Raw genomic sequence first — 20,745 nt, 5'->3', positions numbered from 1 at the left:
AGCTGGCTTTTTCAAAGTAAATAGTTGGTTGCCGAGAGCTTAATAGTGACCATGTGAACCATGGTATTGAAAGAGGGAGGTTCAGCCATGAGGAAGAAGAAGAAGGGTGTCGGAAGCTAATCCTATAGGGCTCTTGATACCATGAAAATGTTTGTGTAAAAAACCACCACAACTTTTGGTGGAGTTCGAATATCATTTATATAGAAATAGATACAAGGTGAGTTGTACAACTGATAATGAAAGAATTCAAATGTGTAGATGTACAATTGATAACGGAAAGAATAAACACAGAACATTACAAGCCTACAATTAAGGGTCAACCACAACAACTTAGGGAGGATGGCTAAGAATCAGGGGAAGATTATGAGGAATCCTCAACAAATGTCACTAAGCCTTTGATGTGTGGCAAATGCATAAACCCGTCTGCTCATGGAGTATGTTGGGTTCGATTCACCTTGGAAAAAGTATTTATGATAGCTTGGGCATGTTGAAACAGAAAAAATCATAGGTCTTTGAGAAGAAACAGTTCACACCTGAGGAGATCCTTAAATATGCTCTTTCGTTACGTCAGACCTTCAAGGCAATTAAAGCTGTAGATTAGAGCAGTTTCAAGAAGTTGTCTCAATGGCAGTTATATACCTCTACAACGTATGACAAAACTCAATATGGATGGGGCTATATTTCATGCTGAGGGTAATGAAGGGGTAGGTCTCATCTTAAGAGATTGGGAAGGGAAAGTGTTAACGACAGTAAGCAAGAAAGAAGCTATTGTGATGGAACCCCTAGAGATCGAGCTCATTGCAATATTGAGAGGATTGCAATTCTGCATCCCTCTTGGCCTTTGGTCTCTATGCATTGAAACTGATTCACTACTTCTAGTTCAAGAAATAAGTAATCCTACTAATTCGAACTCCATGTATGGGAATGTAGTAACAAATATTCAAAACCTCAAGAGTAGATTTCAGAGCTGTTCAATTGTTCACATCAATAGGGAAGCGATTCAAGCTGCACACAAGCTAGCAAGATTTTCTAGAAATGTTATTTCAACTAATGTTTGGTGGGATTTTGTTCCCAGCTGTGTTCAAGAAGTCCTATGGGCTGATTTACATTTGTAATGTCTTTTTGCAGTTAATGAGAAGTGAGTTTCCATTTAAAAAAAAATAAAATGTTATAAGTAAAAAAGGGAAGAGGAAGTAAGAGCACTTTTTACGAAGTCTTGTTTGGTGGGCAACATCCATTCGATCTCGTGACTCTCAAAGTTCTTAAAACTTTGATATTTGAAAAATCATTTTGAGAAGATTGTTTATTTTGGGTTAGATTTACTTAAATGACATGTTATTGCTAAAAGTTTGCACAACTAACCAAAACGGAAAAAAAAGTCATTCCCAATTCACGATAATAATTCAGGGTGTCGATATGGTACTTTTCGCGTTTATTCATAAAATAAATAATAAATAAGTAAATAAAAGATTAAAAAAAACACAAAGATTTATATGGTTCGACAAAAAAGAAAACGTCCAAAGGTTGTTTTGGGATGAAATCCACTATTAATAGGTGATGTAACAATCTCTCATGGTCTCACATATCTCTCAATACAATGAAGAAATTTTCAGAGGTTGAAGATGGTGCGTCTCTTGAAAGAAGATCATTTGGAGTCATTGTGTATGGTGGAGTCTAGGCGTTGTGACCCTATCTAGATTTGTGGAGATCTCCTTCTTATATAGAGATCTATTTCCTTCTTTTGAGTAATTGAGTTCTACTTGTCTTATGAATCCCTTTCCTCCTAGGAGTCTGAGTCAACTTCTTTCAATTTATCTATTCCTTGTCTTATCTTTTTGCTTTATCTCTTTTCTTATTATTAGTGATAGTAATAATATAGAATTCGACTTCCATTTGTTAGAGATAAAGTGTCCTCTTGAAATCTTGATGTTTGGTTCTTATCGAGTAAGGATCAGATCACTGACCTCTTTACAAAATCAATTTTTATACTTGGTTTCACTTCTTATGTTCCAAACTCAACCTACATGTTGTAGCCTGTACTGCTGACCATGAGGGGAGCTGTTGAAGCATTATCTGATAAGGTAGTGCAAGTATTTGATAAGGATACAACCCAGCAACAACCATATATAGGTTAAGCTATAAGGACAAAGTTCAGCAACAACTAAATAGAGATAGAGCTTCCTAATCTTTACATGATTGTACTTGTGTATATTTTGATGTTTATGAATACTCTGTATTCTACTCCATAAATATAATTCAAAAATACTCTCTTGCGATCAAGGAGAGTTTTCTAAACAATACATTTTATTTAATTGTTCTGTTACTCTCTCCTTAGAAACTCGTCGTGGGCAATGGATGGATGGTCTTGGGTGTCAATTCGCCCCCCAACATTTAAAAGGAGACACCAAACCGTAGAGGGCGAGACTGGAGTCCAAAGATCCAACTCTCCGCACCATCCATCCGTGGGCGGAGCCGGATGAGATGAGGTGCAGGTAGCACTCTTAACTAATGTTAATGAGGAAATGTTGCAAAAAAGCAAAAACACCGACTATTTTTTTTCTTATTATTTTTGTATCTCCCTTTAGCGGTACCAAAATTCTAGAGCCATGCCATACAAACTCTTTAACATGCAAACTTGGAAAAAGCGTTTCGATGTCTTTCCTTTTCAAATCACTCTACAATTACTTTCTAAAGCTGAATTTTCCCTCCAGTTTCCTCTCCTAATCTTTTGTATATTCAGCAGAACTTGAATTTTTACACAACTTTCTATTAAAATATTATTACTTTTTAAAGTTAAATCCATTAAAATAAAATAATATTTTAATATTATTGAATTGTGTAAAAGTTGTATTGGATTCTTTTGTTTTTCTGATTTTTTGTAATCATTTTTTTTATTTTTCTTGTAGCCAACCCAACGTGTATGCAGGCCGCAGCCAATGTTGAAAAGTCAAATATCTATCTCTTATGGATTTAACTAATTAATTGGTGGGAAGTCTCACACTCTGCATGTGTGGTGTGAGCAAAGGATTGTTTCGAAATTTCCCAACACTAATAAAATGGAAAGGAATGGCGTCACCATATATATATATATATATATATATATATATATATATATACTAGCGGTTGGGTAATGTGCGAGGCACATTTGCTCAGTTAAAAAATAATTTATTTTATAAAATATAAATATATTTTGGATTAAAAAAAAAAAACGTAATCATAAGTAAAATAAGTAGTATATAGAGAATTTTTTTATGAACTCAATTTCTGTACCTAACAAGTGAAAAGAGATGTGGAGAATTTTTGTGATAGTGATAGTACTTCACTGCATAAATCGAAGCAATCTAACCGAAGAAAAAAAAAATGAGAAGTGGTAAAATGAAGGGTTGGATTTAAATCTTAAAAATTTTAATGTACCAGCAGCAGCCTCGTCTTTCAAAAAACAACACACGTAGACATCATATCCTTAGATATGATTTGGATCGATGTATTAATAGTAGTGACATGGTTTGTGAATAGTAATATATAAAATTATTTGAATTAAGATGTTTTATTTGATTGTAGAAAATGAGAGAAAAAAAATTAAAATAAAAATATTATAAAAGTTAAAATATTATTGGAATATAATTTTTTAATGTAGTTTTTGTTTTAAATTTAAAAAATTTATATTTAAGAAAATTGTAATGATTAGATTAACAAATAAAAAAATATTTTATATTTAAATAATATTTTAAAAAATATATAAAAGTTTCTGAAAACCTAAGAATCTATTAATCTCTTCCTCGAACTCAATAATTTTGTTTGAGAAGAGATAGATTGTCAATTCCCTCCTGATCCAATGATGTTGTAAATTTTTTATTTTTTTAAAAATGTTTATGATGATTAAAAAAATACATGAAAAAAAGAAAAGAAAAATAAAAAAAATGAAATACATATTCATGACATATTTTCAGGTTACTTTTTTATTAGTTGTAGTAGTTCTCTTTAGTTAATTAAGAATATTATCATATTTAAATTATGTTAAAACTCTAATTATTTATATAGTTATACTTTTTTAAAAATATTTAACAAAATTTCATTATTTATTTAATGATGAAATATTAGTATTTTATAAATGCTTGGTTATTTTGAAATTAGTGGTACTTGTGTAAAATCCTGTATGTCGTAAGATTTTCTAATTGATAAAAGAAAAGCACGTTTGCCACATCTGTCAAATTGAAGAAAAAAATAAAGTGTAATTTCAAATATTAAAATAGTCTAATGTATAAGAATAAAATTATTATTTATTTATGTTTATCATTTATTATGAAATTTAAATTATATTAAAAATTCAAATTAATTAGATAGTTTTTTTCTCTTAAAAATGTACAGTAAAATTTCATCATTTATTTAATGATAAAAAATTAGTATTGTATAAATTAAAGTTGATTTTTAGTGTATGATATAATAAACAGTAATAGGATATGCGAAAAAAACATGCGAAGAAAAAAAAAACTTTTTTATTGATCATTTAAAACTTAAAAATCAATATTTTTTTCACTTTTTCTTTCTTCCTCTCTCTCATTCCCTATGCACGATTGCGGTATTACGTCGCACATTGGCATTCACAAGAATAAAAAAAAAAATCTTTACTGTTCATCGTTCATCATACAGTTGATGAATAGTAATAAGATAAGATAAGATAAGATTTAAATTAAAAAAAAAAAAAACGGCAGATTTAGAGTTGCTGTTTACGATTAACAGTAATGAATAGTAACATTATACGCACTTTTAAGTATAGGCAGATATATATCACTAGCGGTTGGGTAATGTGTGAGGCACATTTGTTCGGTTGAAAAATAACTTATTTTATAAAATATAAATATGTTTTGGATTAAAAAAAAAATGTAATCATAAGTAAAATAAGTAGTATATAGAAAATTTTTTATGAACTCAATTTCTGCACCTAACAAGTAAAAAAAAATATGGAGAATTTTTGTGATAGTGATAGTACTTCATTGCATAAATCGAAGCAATCCAATCGAAGAAAAAAAAATGAGAAGTGGTAAAATGAAGGGTTGGATTTAAATCTTAAAAATTTTAATGTACCAGCAGCAGTCTCGTCCTTCAAAAAAAAACACACGTAGACATCATATCCTTAGATATGATTTGGATCGATGTATTAATAGTAGTGACATGGTTTGTGAATAGTAATATATAAAATTATTTGGATTAAGATGTTTTATTTGATTTTAGAAAATGAGAGAAAAAAAGTTAAAATAAAAATATTATAAAAGTTAAAATATTATTGGGAAGAGATAGATTGTCAATTCCCTCCTGACTCAATGATGTTGTAAATTTTTTATTTTTTTAAAAATGTTTATGATGATTAAAAAAATACAAGAAAAAAAGAAAAGAAAAATAAAAAAATGAAATACACATTCATAACATATTTTCAAGTTACTTTTTTATTAGTTGTAGCAGTTCTCTTTAGTTAATTAAGAATATTATCATATTGAAATTATGTTAAAACTCTAATTATTTATATAGTTATACTTTTTTAAAAATATTTAACAAAATTTTATTATTTATTTAATGATGAAATATTAGTATTTTATAAATGGCTTGGTTATTTTGACATTAGTGGTATTTGTGTAAAATCATGTATGACGTAAGATTTTCTAATTGATAAAAAAAAGCACGTTTCCCACATCTGTCAAATTGAAGAAAAAAATAAAGTGTAATTTCAAATATTAAAATAGTCTAATGTATAAGAATAAAATTATTATTTATTTATGTTCATTATTTATTATGAAATTTAAATTATATTAAAAGTTCAAATTAATTAGATAGTTTTTTTCTCTTAAAAATGTACAGTAAAATTTCATTATTTATTTAATGATAAAAAATTAGTATTTTATAAATTAAAGTTGATTTTTAGTGTATGATATAATAAACAGTAATAGAATATGCGAAAAAAACATGCGAAGAAAAAAAAAAGCTTCTTTATTGATCATTTAAAACTTAAAAATCAATATTTTTTTCACTTTTTCTTTCTTCCTCTCTCTCATTCTCTATGCACTATTGCGGTATTACGTCGCACATTGGCATTCACACGGATAAAAAAAAAAAAATTTACTATTCATTAATGTTCATCATACTGTCAATGAACAGTAATAAGATATGAAAAAAAAAAAAAGCGGCTGATTGAGATTGTGTATGATATAATAAATAGTAATAGGATATGCGAAAAAAATATGCGAAGAAAAAAAAAAACAGCTTCTTCATTGATTATTTAAAACTAAAAAATCAATATTTTTTCTACGTTTTCTTTCTTCCTCTCTCTCATTGCCCACGCACGATTACGGTATTACGTCGTACATTGGCATTTACATGAAAAAAAAATAAAAAATAAAAATTTCTGTTCATCATACTGTCGATAGACCGTAATAAGATATTAAAAAAAATAATTAATTTAGATTTTCTATTCATGATAAACAGTAATAAACAGTAACGTTATAACGTTTTTTAAGTATAGACATGTATATATATTAATATTAAAAGACTTTTTGTTATTATTATTTGTAATAGAAAAAGACTTGAAAAGACCAGTTTGATTGTTCGTACAGATGCGTCTATGATTTGACAAACAAATCTATTATTGTTTATAAAAATAATTACATACCGACTTGTCAATTATAACAATATTAATTTTTTATTAAAAAATTGATTTTAAATATACTATCGAATTATGCAAATTTCGAGCATTCTTAGAGCAAGGAATTTTTTTTCTTAAATTTTAACTAAAAATCATATTTTTCTAAATTTTACTCAATTTTCCAAAACTTATTACATCTCACTCCCTTTTATTGATCTATTCTTTTAAAATATTCTCTTTTATTTTATTTTTTTTTTCTCTACCTTCTTTTTACAATTTTAACTACTCACTATTCTTATGTTCTGAACTACTAGAGAATAACTTAAACCAGAATTTGAATAATGTTTTTGGAGGTATGGTAATATTTTCAAAATTTTTACATTTTTTAGAGTAATATAATTTTTTTTGTCAAAATTCATTTTTTTCAACGCTAATATTTTGTAATAGTTAAATTTTAAAAATTAGTAATTAAGGAATTGAAATATATAATTAAATTCGAAATGAAAAAAAGTTTAGAAATATATAATTATTTGGGAATTGAAATCGTACGTACTTTGAAAATGTGTATTTGTTAATAAAAATTAGTTAAGTTTGGTTATCCAAACTATCTCATCTTATATCTTCTTATCTCGTCAGAGTATAATTTGAATAGTGAGTTGAGATGAGATGAAAGTTGAAAGTTGAATAAAATATTTTTAGAATATTATTTATTATTATTATTATTATTATTTTAAGAGTTGAAAAAGTTGAATTGTATGCTTATTATATTTTGTTTGAAATTTTGAAAAAGTTGTAATGATGAGATGAGATGAGATAAGATGAAATATTTTCATTATCAGAACGGGGCCATAATCATTACAATTTTTTTAAATTCACACACAAAATACAATACACAATTCAAATTTTTAAATTCCAAAACAAAAATAATATTATAACAATATTTTATTTAACTAATTTTAACTTTCATCTCATCTTATCTCATTTATATTACCAAACGGACAAATGTTTACTAAAAATGACTTTATAATTTAATATTATTAAAAGATATAAAAATATGATCTGTCTCACATTAACAAAAAGAAAAAAAAAATGATTTTTATGATATTGTTTCTAGTTTGGAAGAAAGAGTAGAAATAATAAAAACATATGAATATAAATAAAATTAGAACAAAAAAAATTAAAAGAACGATTTAGAGGGCATGCAAACGATAGCAATCCTAAAATTAAAAGTTAATTTAGGGAGCCGATCGAGTAGCTCACTTTTTCTTCAATTTTCATTTTTTTTTAATTAAAATTTTGCTAAAGATCAATTAATATAGGCCGGAGGCGGATGGAGATGCTATTTTATCAACATTGGCTGTGTCTGCGCTTGAGTTAGACGAAACTTACACGCTTGTGACTATATCAAATTATTTCTCAGCCATGTTGACAAGTTAAATATAATCTCTTTTTATCTTTTTTCACTGTTAAATTATATTTTACAAACTGGTGATAGCGTCCTAAAATATAAAAAAATGAAAACGCGTTGGACTCGTAAACTGAATGCCGTCGACGATTTGGCTAAGTATTTTCCATCAATATTGGACCAGATTAAAGTGAATGGAATCTTTCATTTCTGATAAACTATTTGCAACGAATGAGTTGACTCATACTTGACTTCATGTAGGTATAGTACCCTAGTACAGATGCCGCATGCATGTCCGTCTGTACTCCATCCGAAAGCAAGCTGGAAAACACACTCTATGAAAAGGCCTTTCTTCTTCCACCTCTGAATATACAACTAGCTAGTACTTGATCAATCTTTAGTTGTGATTGTTATCTGGACGTCGAGAATGGCCGATGACGGAAGGATGTTGTGTCCGGCGATAGGGATAGACCTGGGGACGACGTACTCCTGCGTTGCTGTGTGGCAACATGATAGAGTAGAGACAATAGTTAATGATCAGGGGAATAGAACGACGCCATCGTGTGTCGCATTCACTGATATGCAGCACTTCACTGGTGATGCCGCCAAGAACCAGATCGCCATGAACCCCACCAACTCCGTCTTTGGTAATTTCTCTTTCTTTCTAATTTCTTTCTTTTTGAGAAGTTATAAACAACTTTCGAAATAAATTTAATTTTAAATATAATTGTATTATTATTTAAATATCATTTCTATCGTTTTTGCAAAGAAAAGAATATTTAAGATTTTCTACATCTTCTCTGTTGAGACATTGTTACCTCTTCAAAGAATAATACGAAAACCATTCAATAATACATTTTGTTATTTATATTTTCTATTAAATTGATAAATACCAAAAAAAAAAAAAAAAATGCAGTACCCTTACATGATAGTATGTAAAATAATTATTATGCAGAGAATTATGATCAATGGGAATTTGGAATAATATTTTATGTCTCGACACCAACACTAGAGATGAACAAGAGAAAAAGTTTCTTCTGGAGAAAATCCAAACATAATATAATTATGAAAAATAATTATAAAAATAACATATTTATTTAGTAACATAATCATAAAAGATATTCATAAAGTTAAAAATTTGTTTGAATATATATTTTACATTATTGTTATTTTAAAGTTTGAAAAAGTTATATTAGTTTCTATTTTTATTTTGAAGTTTGTAAAGTTGTATTGGTTTTTGTGTTTAAATAATAATTAAATAATGATCGGATAGAAAAGTTAAATATTTGATATTGAAATGTGTTTATATTTTAGTGGTATTTGAAAAAGAAATTATGAGAAGTAAAAAAATTTAAGAATATCATGTCCATCTTTGTGTCCAAACCTCTTACATCATTAACAGATCTTCATAAAAAAATATTGATATTAGTCTTCAAACCTTTGCTATATTTATCTTATCTATTTTCTCTTCCAGAGAAAAAAAAAAAAAATTGTCTACTGTTTATTCTTTTTGAAAAGAAATAGTCAATCTGTTTTTTTTTTTAATTTTATTTTGAGTTGGGGAGAGGAAGTTTCGAACTCCAGACATTCCTTTTAGAAATTGGAGACGTCAATCAGATTATAGGCCAATCCGCTAAATAGTGAATCTGTAGATTATATTGTTTATTGTAAAATCACTTCGTCCTCTATTGCTTTTGAGTTTCCTAGGTTGCCTAGTAGAAGAGCCGACTCCGGATAGGATAGAAAGTAAGGGCTCGTTTGGACAGTACTTGAAGTATCTCAGAATTTTGTTAATAATAGTAAAATTATTAGAATTAAAATGTTTTATTAAATTTTGAAAAACGATTGAGAAAAATTTAAATAAAAATATTATAAAGTTAAAAAATTGTTTAAAAATATTTTTTTAATATTTTTTTTAAGTTTAAAAAAGTTATATTAATTTGTGTTTTATTTTCAAGTTTGTAAAAGTTGTATTGATTTTTCTATTTGAATAATGATTAGGTAATGATTCGACAAAAATTTCGAAGAATTAAAATTAAAAAATATTACGTATTTGAATAAATTTTAGAAAATAAATTATGATGTAAAAAGTTTTGGGAAGTTTAAGAATGTCATGTCTCATCTCAGTGTTGAAACGTCCAAGCTGGTTAAATTTTCAACATATCTTCATAAAATTCAAGCCTGTGACAGATTTATCTTATCTTCTGTGACAGGGAAAAAACAAACTTGTCTTCTGTTTCTTCTTTTTGAAAAGAAATATTAGGCAATCTGTTGTTTATATTGTTTGTTGTAAAATCACTTCTTCCTATATTGCTTTTGATTTTGCAGATTCAAAACGGTTGATCGGTAGGAGATTCAGTGATCCCTTGGTTCAGAGCGATATAAAATCGTGGCCATTCCAGGTCATTGGAGGTTCTGATGACAAGCCTATGATCAGTGTCACTTATAAGAATGAAAGAAAGATGTTTTCTGCCGTGGAAATCTCATCAATGGTGCTACAAAAGATGCGTGTGATTGCAGAGACTTACCTGGAAACGACTGTGAAAAATGCAGTTGTTACCGTCCCCGCTAACTTCAATGATGCGCAGCGTAAGGCTACAATGGATGCTGGCAGCATTGCAGGCCTCAATGTCATGCGCGTACTAAATGAACCAACAGCCGCCGCCATTGCTTATGGCCTTGACAGGGCGGTACTGGGTAGTATTTGTAAAAGAAATGTGTTGGTCTTTGATTTGGGCGGCGGTACTGCAGATGTCTCAGTTCTTACCATTGAGGGAAAGAAATTTGAAGTGAAGGCTGTTGCCGGAGATACTCACCTTGGAGGTGAGGACTTTGACAACAGAATGGTTAACCATTGTGTAGAAGTATTTAAAAGGAAGTACAAGAAAGACATAAGTGGAAACGCCAAGGCTATGAGAAGGTTGAGAACTGAATGCGAGAGAGCTAAGAGAGTTCTTTCTTCTGCACTTGATACTAATATTTCCGTGGATGCACTGTATGAGGGTATTGATTTCATCTCAAACATCACTCGTTCCAAATTTTCAGAACTCAATATGGATTTCTTCAAAAAGTCTGTTAACCTGGTGGAAAAATGTTTGGCTGATGCTAAGATGGACAAGAGAAGTGTTCATGATGTTGTTCTTACGGGTGGTTCTTCCAGAATACCAAAGGTCCAGCAGCTGTTGCAGGAATTCTTTGACGGCGTGGAGCTTAAAAGGAGCCTGAACCCGGATGAAGCAGTGGCTTATGGAGCCGCTGTCCAAGCTGCAATCATGGCTGGTACGAGGAATGAGAGAGTTCAAGACATTGTGCTAGTAGATGTCATTCCTCTATCCCTTGGGGTGGAGACCAACGATGGTACAATGTCTGTTGTGATTCCAAGAAATACCGCCAGTCCCACCAATATGGAACGAAACTACACAACGGTCGACGACAACCTAACTAGTATTTTGTTCTGTGTTTACGAGGGAGAAAGAACAAGAGCTGCGGATAATTATTTGTTGGGAAAATTTACGCTTTCTGGCATTCCTGCTGCACCCAGGGGTGATGTTACGATCGTTGCTTGCTTTGATATCGACGCCAATGGCATCTTGGAGGTTTCTGCTCGGGATAAAACTTCCGGCGTGAGCGACAGGATCACTATCACCAACGACATGAGGGCGAGAGTGACCGAGGAAGAGATTAATAGGATGATCAAGGATTCAAAGATTTTCAAGGCTGAAGATGATAAATACAAAGAGAAAGCCAAGGCTAAGGGAATTTTAGAGGGCTATGCCTACGAGATGAAAAATGCTTTGGAGGATGAATATATTAGTTGCAAGCTTGAGCCTGCATTTAAGAAGAAGATTGAAGATGCCATTGATCTCCATTTGACTCCGTGGTTAGACTACGTTCAGCTTTCGGAGACTGACGAAAACTTGATCAAGAAAAATCTGAAAGAGATTAAACAATACTACGATCCCTTCATTGCAAAGATCAAACAACATGAACAATCGAGCAGCTCCAGTTGATCAAGTTAGAGATGACTGCTATATATGTAGTCGATCTGCCGAATGGAACTCGTACTTAAGTTGCAGCGATATAATTAATATGTTACCACTTTGTTTGTCGGACCTTTTAATTGTACTAGTTTTAATATTGTTGGTGTGTTTAAATTTGCAGTAGTACTGTTCAATCGTTACATGTTGCAACATTTGACATTTATGGTGTGAAATTTCTGGTTGTTGTTATATATATGTTGGTGTTGATCTGAGAGTGTTACAGCTTGTTTTGGAAGAAAGAATGGAAAAAAAAAAAAAATTAGAATACTTTAGTATTTTTCTCGTTTGAGAGTTTCATAAGAAGGGAATGAAATGAGGGTTCCTTTGTTTGGATATTAATTAAGAGTGAATGGAACGAACATGATTTCCTCGTAGATTCACAACACATATAATATATATATATATATATATATATATATATATATAATAATTAGTTTCTTTTCGGGGAAACAAAAAGTACGCATGCGTACCGTATGTTTTCATCTTTTGTTTTGTTTTGTTTTGCATTGTTTTTTTCTTGGGCTGCTCTCACGATGGATTCCACGTTAATGGCTGGCATGCAGGAACTGCATTTTGAGGTTACGACCTTCTGGGTTTTGACTAATTATTAATAAATTTAGTGATTTTTTATTAATTCTCATGTATTGGTGGTCATGATGCAGTGGGAACTCAATGAATGAATGAATAAAGCAGTAAGCTAAGCAAGTGGTACAATATTCTAATGAACTCTTATGGTTGTAATTAACAAGTGTTAAAAACCTTTTTTAGTGAAATTTGATCGAGAGATGAGCATTTTTTTAAAAGATATGTATTACACAAGATTATTTAGACCAAAACTATATATAAACACTAAAATATAAAACGTAAATCCTAAAATTCTGAACGGTAGTTTTTTTCCTCTTTCTCGTCATCGCCTCTAGGCAACACCACGGTCACGAAAGTTCGACCATCTCCAACCACGACTGGCCTCCACACCTGCCACCTCGCGGGTAGATTAATCACCATCAATTCAGCTGCAGTTTGAGGGAGTGGCAATTGTCTCTAGAAATCGACGGGTGATGAATGAAAAACCACCTTTTCCAAACTTCAAATTTTGATTGTTTTAATTTTTAGAATGTGAAATCTACAGTACGGTGGGTGTGCATTTATAATTCAAAAAAGCTGAGGTATGTGTAAAAGTGAATTTTACATTATGTTTTGATTCAAGTTTTTTTTGTTTTTTTTTTGTTCTTTCGTGCAGCATTAATGTTATAAGTAAAAAAGGGAAGAAGAAGTGAGAGCACTTTTTACAAATTAGTCTTGTTTGGTGGGCAACATCTATTCGATCTTGTGACTCTTAAAGTTCATAAAATTTTGATATTTCAAAAATCATTTTGGATTATTTATTTGGGGCTAGATTTACTTAAATGACATATGTTATTGCCAAAAGTTTAAACAACTGACCAAAATGGAAGAAAGTCTCATCCTTGATTCACGATGATGATTTGCGGTGTCAATATGGTGCTCTTCACGGTCATCGATGAAATAAACAATAAATAAACAAATAAATAAATAAATAAAAAGAGACACAAAGATTTAAATGACTCGGCATAAAAGACCAAGTCCACAAGTTGTTTAGGGACAAAATCCATTATAATAAGTGATGTTACAATCTCTCACGGCCTCACATATTTCTCAATATAATAGAAAAATTTAAGATTTCAGGAGGTTGAAGATGATGCATCTCTTGAAAGAAGATCCTTTGGAGTCATTGTGTATGGTGGAGTTTGGGTATTGAAACCCTGTCTAGATTTGTGGATATCTCCTCCTTATATAGTGATTTATTTCCTTCTTTTGAGTGATTGATTCCGACTTGCTTTATGAAGCTATTTCCATTTAGGAGTCTGAGTCAACTTCTTTTGATTTATCTTCTCCTTGCCTTATCTCTTAACTTTATCTTTTTTTCTTATTACTAGTGATATGGTTATTTAGTTAAGCCTGTTTAAAATAAAATAAACCAATGGAGCGCATGGCTTGCATTGTGCACATGAGAGATGTGCTATGCACGCCATGCACAACGGACATAAGGGTGCACGCCAAATGGTTTCATGTGCAGGGCTTGCTGCTCGCCACCTTTATGCAAAGTGCAACATAGGTCCAGCCACCCTGACGGACAGCTAGATAGAGCCTACGAGAGCCTTACTAATGTTTCATTGCCATCAAAAGAGGCACAGAAGCTAGCGGGAAAGCAACTAGCCACTAGCTACCCATTGTCCGATATATTACCCATTGTGGAATTTGTGAGTGTTGTTCTGGTATATTACTATATAGCACACTCCACCATCGTCAGAAGGATTTTGGATTCACAACAACGACGACGGAGAATCCGTAGAATAATCACACTAGATCTATGATTTTTCAACGAGGGAATATCGCTTCTTGTAACACCCCACTTAAAAACACCTTAGGACTTGACCTTAGTGACCATGACCCTAGCCTAGTAGAAGTTGTGATCCTGAGGAGAAAGGTAATTTTTGGACCATGAGCTGGAAAAAGAAACTTAAACCATTGGTTTAGTTAGTATTTTTAGTGCTATATCAAAAAAAAAAAAAAACGATTTGATTGATGAGATTAGGTATGAAATTATATTCTAATAATATTTTATTCAATTTTCAGTAAAATATCTCATCTGAATTGTGTAACCAAACGAGACCTAGACATCAATTCAATGAATTCATATTGAGTTGTCCTTGCCTCCTACTGTTGGAAAAATTGAACACTCTTTATGAAAATAGAAGCAATACATATAGCAGCAAATAAAATCAGAAAATAAAATTCATTCGATTTGGTTGACAGGAAAAAGTAGAAAAATACATGAGTTAGAGCATTCACATTCTATGCCCCAAAGCACAACATTTCCTATAATTTGAGATTTATTTTAGATTTTTGATCAAAATACTCCCTACATCCCAATCCCTATTTTAGGAAAAAGACTTAGGAAATGAACAGTAGTACCCCAAATATAGGGGATCACTATTCATCCTCTAAACCAATTTTTATTAATGTTTTATTCTAATACATAAAATAAAATTTTCTTCCAATCATCTATACTTTCTCCCATGCTCATATTTGTTATAGTTTTAAATAATAATTTTAAAAATAAATTAATTAATTTCAAAAATATAAAAAATTTAATTTTAAAAATATTATCATATCCACAACAAACAATTTAAATTTTTGTTAAATATAAGAAAAAATATTGAGTAGTTAAGTTTGTAAATGGAAGTGAGAGAAAACAAGTAATAAAGAAAGAATAGAGAAATATTATTTTAATAAAATACATAAATAACAAGGAATGAGATGTATGAGGTTTTTGAAATATGAATAAAATTTAGGGAAAAATTTTAGAGAATGTACTTTTTAGTTAAATTATAGGAAACTTTATGGAAAATGGGATATGAATGCTCTTAAAGGGGCAGTACCCCGAACAAAGCAAGAGAAACTAGGGGCATAAGCCCAATCCTCTTTGCAACAATGAATCATTTCGTCAAGAAAAAAAGTAAAAGAGACAGGAAAAGGAAGAGGATAACAACATGATCACATGGTGCTAAAGTATGTTTCGAAGTTGTTGGATTTGGATATCGAAGTGCTTGGAAGTAGTTGAAATATCAAGAATTTTAACAAAAGATTGAGCTTGAGTTTGATTGGTTAACAGTATGGGTGGGCGGTGGGCCACCCCGTTGGTCCCCTGTTCGGCCTCCCTAAAAGGTCGAGGGCACCTGCACACAAACACTCTATGTGCAGGTGGACCTCCGAACAAATCTAGGTGTCGGGGGATGGGTTGGGCACAAGCCTGCCTAGAGTTTCTCTCATTCGCCCGACCTAAATTATATACACATATATATATATATATATATATATATATATATTAGTTTTTTTAATAAACATTATCGTTTTATTTTAAGTTTGTTTTTTTGTTCTTAATTAAATGAAGTCGTCTGACATTATGTTTTGTTTTAAAAACCCCCTCTCCTAGTCTCTCTCTCTCTCTCCTCTCTCAGTCTCTCTTTGTCTATTTCGCCACACAGTTGCCATCGTCCCTAGCCCCAGGTATCTCTCTTTGTTGAAGCATTATCTGATAAGGCAATGAAAGTATCTGATAAGGATAAAGCCCAACAACAAACAGATAGAGGTCAAGCTGATAAGGACAAAGTTCAACCAACCAAATAAAGATAGAGCTTCCTAATCTTTACGTGATTGTATTTGTGTATATTTTGATGTTTCTCAATACTTTATAAATATAATACAAAAATATTCTCTCACGATCAAGGAGAGTTTTTCCAAACAATAAACTTTCTTTAAGTGTTCTGTGATGGTACGAGAGCCCTCGAATCACGGTATCTTCTACTATGGCCTCATCTGATTCATCTTCCTCAATCTCTCCTCCCCCACCTCAACCACAATCCTTGCATTCTTCTCCTACCACTCTCACCCACCTTGTTACCATCAAACTCACAAAAGACAACTTCTTATTATGGAAGGCTAAGATAATTCCATTCCTCCGTGGTTAGCAACTCTTTGGCTACCTTGATGGCACTATATCTACCCCTGCTCCTTTACTACCCAATTCCCTCCCCAACCCTGCTTACCATACGTGGTGTCAACAAGACCAACTCATTCTTGACACCCTTCTCTCCTCCCTATCTGAAAATATTCTAACTCATGTACACAGTTATAATACTTCCCATGCCTTCTAGACTGCTCTTGAAAATTATTTTACATCACATTCCCATGCTCGTATTGTCTACTCTCATTTACAACTTGCCACAACCAAGAAAAGAGGTCTTTCCATGGTTGATTATTTTCATTAAATCAAAATTTGCTTACCTTCTCACTCCTGCTAGACAACCTCTTCAAGAGCATAAGGTTTTCTCATATCTTCTTGCAGGTCTTGGTCCTGACTATGATCCTTTTGTCACCTCTGTTACAACTAGAGTTGATCCACTATCCTTAGATGAGATTTATGGTCACCTCCTTATCCATAAACTTCGTCTAGAACAACATTCTTCTCCAGTGGACTTTTCTCAACCCTCTACCAATATTGTTGCTTGTTCTGGTATGCCTCCTCACCAAGGACCATAGTCTTCTTCTCGGTTCACCTCCTACTCTAGAGGGAGAGGACGTGGGCATGGTCGATGCTCCCAGAACTCTAGCGGGCCATCCTCTGGTGGAAAGCCCACCTGTCAAGTCTACCATCGCCTAGGCTAACTACACTTCGTTGCTATCACATGTTTGATCTCACATATCGAGCTGACAACATTGCAAGTCCAATTGCTCTCCGGGCAACTTCTCAGCCATCTCAAGACTAAGGGTGTAATCGGTCTGGTCCGGTCCAGTCGAGGGAGGTCATGGATCAAAAATTTCGATCCATTATTTTTGCTAGATCGGACCGTTAGCTATCTGTCTAGTCAATTTGATTCGGTCCATGAATATTGTTTTTCCTCTTTTTTCTTTTTTTGACAAAACAATTAATACAAAAAATTAATCAAATTAGTAAAATTAAAATTAAGTGATCTCTTTAACATTTTTTATATGGTTAATGAATATTAAATAATTTCATTTTACATAAGATCAATGCTAATCCCTTGGATGAAAATTACATAATTAATTTGTACAACTAATATATATATATATAATAATATTATATATATAATATTTATATATATATACACATTCGGTTAGTCTCGGTCCGGTCCGATCTTGACCGAACCATTCATTTTGTTTGGATATTAATATTAAATATTAAACATATAATATATTTAAAATATTAAATATTACATATATATATAATATTTGTTTGGATATCTATTTTACTCTATAAATCTAATACAAAAATACTCTATCTTGATCAAGGAGAGTTTTGCAAACAATACACTTTATTTAAGTGTTATGTTACTCTCTCCCTAGATTCTTGTCGTGGGTAGTGGATGGACGGCCCTTGGTGCTAATTCACCCCCTCGATATCCAAACAGAGGCACGTACCCACGGCGGCGAGACTAGGGCACAGGGTCCCAACTCTCGACCCCGCCCATCCTTGGGCAGAGTCGGTAGCCACCGTCTTTGAGGTGTAGGTATCCCTCTTAATTAACGTTGATGAGGAAATGTTGCAAAAGAGCAAAAACTCCAGTGTAAAGAGATCAGATCGCTGACCTCTTTACAAAATCGATAGTTTCTACTCGGTTTCAATTCTTGTGTTCCAAGCTCAACCTACATGCTGTAGCATGTACCGTTTACCTTGAGGGGAGCTGTTGAAGCATTATCTGATAAGCTAGTACAAGTATCTGATAAGGATAAAGTCCAGCAACAACCATATATAGGTTAAGCTATAAGGACAAAGTTCAGTAACAACCAAATAGAGATAGAGTTTCATAATCTTTACGTGATTGTATTTGTGTATATTCTGATGTTTATGAATACTCTGTATTCTATTCTATAAATATAATACAAAAATACTCTCTCTTGAACAAGGAGAGTTTTCCAAACAATACATTTTATTTAATTGTTATGTTACTCTCTCCTTAGAAACTCGACGTAGGCAATGGATAAACGATCTTGGGTGTCAATTCGCCCCCCAACATCCAAAAGGGGTCACCTACCCACGGGGGGCGAGACTAGGCTCCACGGACCCAACTCTCCACCCCCATCCAAGGAGTCTACAGCCACCGTCTTTGAGGTGCAGATATCACTCTTAATTAATGTTGACGAGGAAATGTCGCAAAAAAGTAAAAACTCCTACCAATTTTTTTTCTTATTATTTTTGTATCTCCCTTTGGCGGTACCAAAATTCTAGAGCCATGCCGTACAAACTCTTTAACATGCAAACTTGGAAAAATCGTTTCTGATCTGGATGTCTTTTCTTTCCAAATCACTCTGTAATTACTTATTAATTAAGCTGAATTTTCCCTCGAATTTTCTCTCCTAATCTTTTACATATTGAGCACACAATACATGAACTTGAATTTTTACCCAACTTTCTATTAAAATATTATTACTTTTTAAAGTTAAATCCATTAAAATAAAATAATATTTTAATATCATTGAATTGTGTAAAAGTTGTATTGGGTTCTTTTGTTTTTTTATAATCATTCTTTTATTTTTCTTGTAGCCAACCCAACGTGTATGCAGACCGCAGCCAATGTTGACAAGTCAAATGTCTATCTCTTATGGATTTAACTAATTAATTGGTAATCTGCATGTGTGAGCAAAGGATTGTTTCGAAATTTCCCAACACTTATAAAATGGAAAGGACTGGCGTCATCATAATATTCAGCTGCCACCTCAGGTTGATTAATCACCATCAATTCAGCTGCAATTTGAGGGTGGCAATTGTCTCTAGAAATCGATGGGTGATGAATGAAAAACCACTGGACGACCGCCGAACAGTCACACCTTTTTCAAACTTCAATTTTAATTGTTTTAATTTGGATAGTCCTACGTGGGAGCTGGCAGCTGCCGTTAAGCATAATTGATTTTCTTTTATATATATATATTTTTAAAAAAATAAAAAAATATAATATTATTAAAAAATACTTCTTTAATTATTAAGTGAAAATAAAAAATAAAAAATAAAAAATTCTAGTAATAATATTGAGCTGTAAGAATTAAAAGTAAGAATGTAATTTTTCTTTTAATTTTTGAAATGTGAAATCTACAGTACGGTGGGTGTGTATTTATAATTGAAAAAAGCTGAGGTATGTGTAAAAGTGAATTTCACATTATGTTTTGATTCCAGTTAAATTTTTTTTTTTTTTTGGTTCTCTCTTGCAGCATTAATGTTATAAGTAAAAAAGCACCAAAGGTTTCTTTCCTCTTAGTACAGGTTACGGGCTCCTCTATCATGGAAGAGTCTCAAGAAGTACTAAGTCAAAGGCTGTCATTGTCGGAACAAGAGAAGGAGGAAATCATTGTGGAAGAGGTGCTGTTAGAAGAAACTAAACAAAGGGGAGAACATTCTTTGCTGGTATCTCTACTCATGGATAAGCACTACAATCATGAGGTTTTCAAGCAAAACTTGAGGAGAATCTGGCGACCTGTAAAGAAGATTTGGTTTAAGGAATTGGGATCTAAACTGCTACTGGTGGAATTCGAAGATCAAAGGGAGAAAGCCAGAGTGCAACGTGAAGGACCATGGCCTTTTGATAGGAATCTGGTATTGATGCAAAATTTTGAAGGAGATATACTGGCCAACAAAATAAAGATAGTAAAGGTAGTTTTCTGGATCAGACTATATGAACTTCCTTTGGGTGCAATGAATGAGAAGGTGGTGAGAATGATTGGTGATTGTATTGGTACAGTAGAGGAGATTAATATAGAGAAGGATGAAGTAGCATGGGGGCAGTTCATTAGAATGAGGGTCAGTTTGGATGTCACTAAACCTTTGATGTGTGGCAAATGCATAAACCTGTCTGCTCATGGAGTCTGTTGGGTTCGATTCACCTATGAAAGATTACGAACATTAGGCCTGTGCAAAATGCCTGCTGGGCCGCACAATCCACACAACCCGATTGGGTTGAACCCGTTAATGTCGGGTTGAGTAAATGTCGGTTTCATCATCCATCCAATCTGACCAATATCGGACGACACCTTTGAACCCGAAAGTCGAAATCCATTGCAGTGAAAAAGAAAAG

General features: G+C 32.1%; 2 protein-coding genes across 2 annotated transcripts; both read left to right on the top strand.

Moving 5' to 3' along the window:
- Positions 1 to 8,281: 8,281 nt before the first annotated feature.
- LOC109018231 (heat shock cognate 70 kDa protein-like) lies at positions 8,282 to 12,291 on the top strand. The gene is made up of 2 exons (XM_019000397.2): positions 8,282 to 8,686; positions 10,368 to 12,291. The coding sequence occupies exons 1-2, from the start codon at positions 8,467 to 8,469 to the stop codon at positions 12,047 to 12,049; spliced, it is 1,902 nt and encodes a 633-aa protein (XP_018855942.2). The 5' UTR covers positions 8,282 to 8,466; the 3' UTR covers positions 12,050 to 12,291.
- A 7,664-nt stretch (positions 12,292 to 19,955) lies between these two features.
- On the top strand, positions 19,956 to 20,651 carry LOC118344779. Its single transcript, XM_035686172.1, has one exon. The coding sequence runs from the start codon at positions 19,956 to 19,958 to the stop codon at positions 20,649 to 20,651; it is 696 nt and encodes a 231-aa protein (XP_035542065.1).
- Positions 20,652 to 20,745: the final 94 nt, after the last annotated feature.

The sequence above is a fragment of the Juglans regia genome, chromosome 16 (assembly GCF_001411555.2).
Source record: "Juglans regia cultivar Chandler chromosome 16, Walnut 2.0, whole genome shotgun sequence".
NCBI classification, from domain to species: Eukaryota; Viridiplantae; Streptophyta; class Magnoliopsida; order Fagales; family Juglandaceae; genus Juglans; species Juglans regia.
The sequence above is the reverse complement of the archived record's forward strand: the minus strand, read 5'-3'. Positions and strand labels throughout refer to the sequence as shown.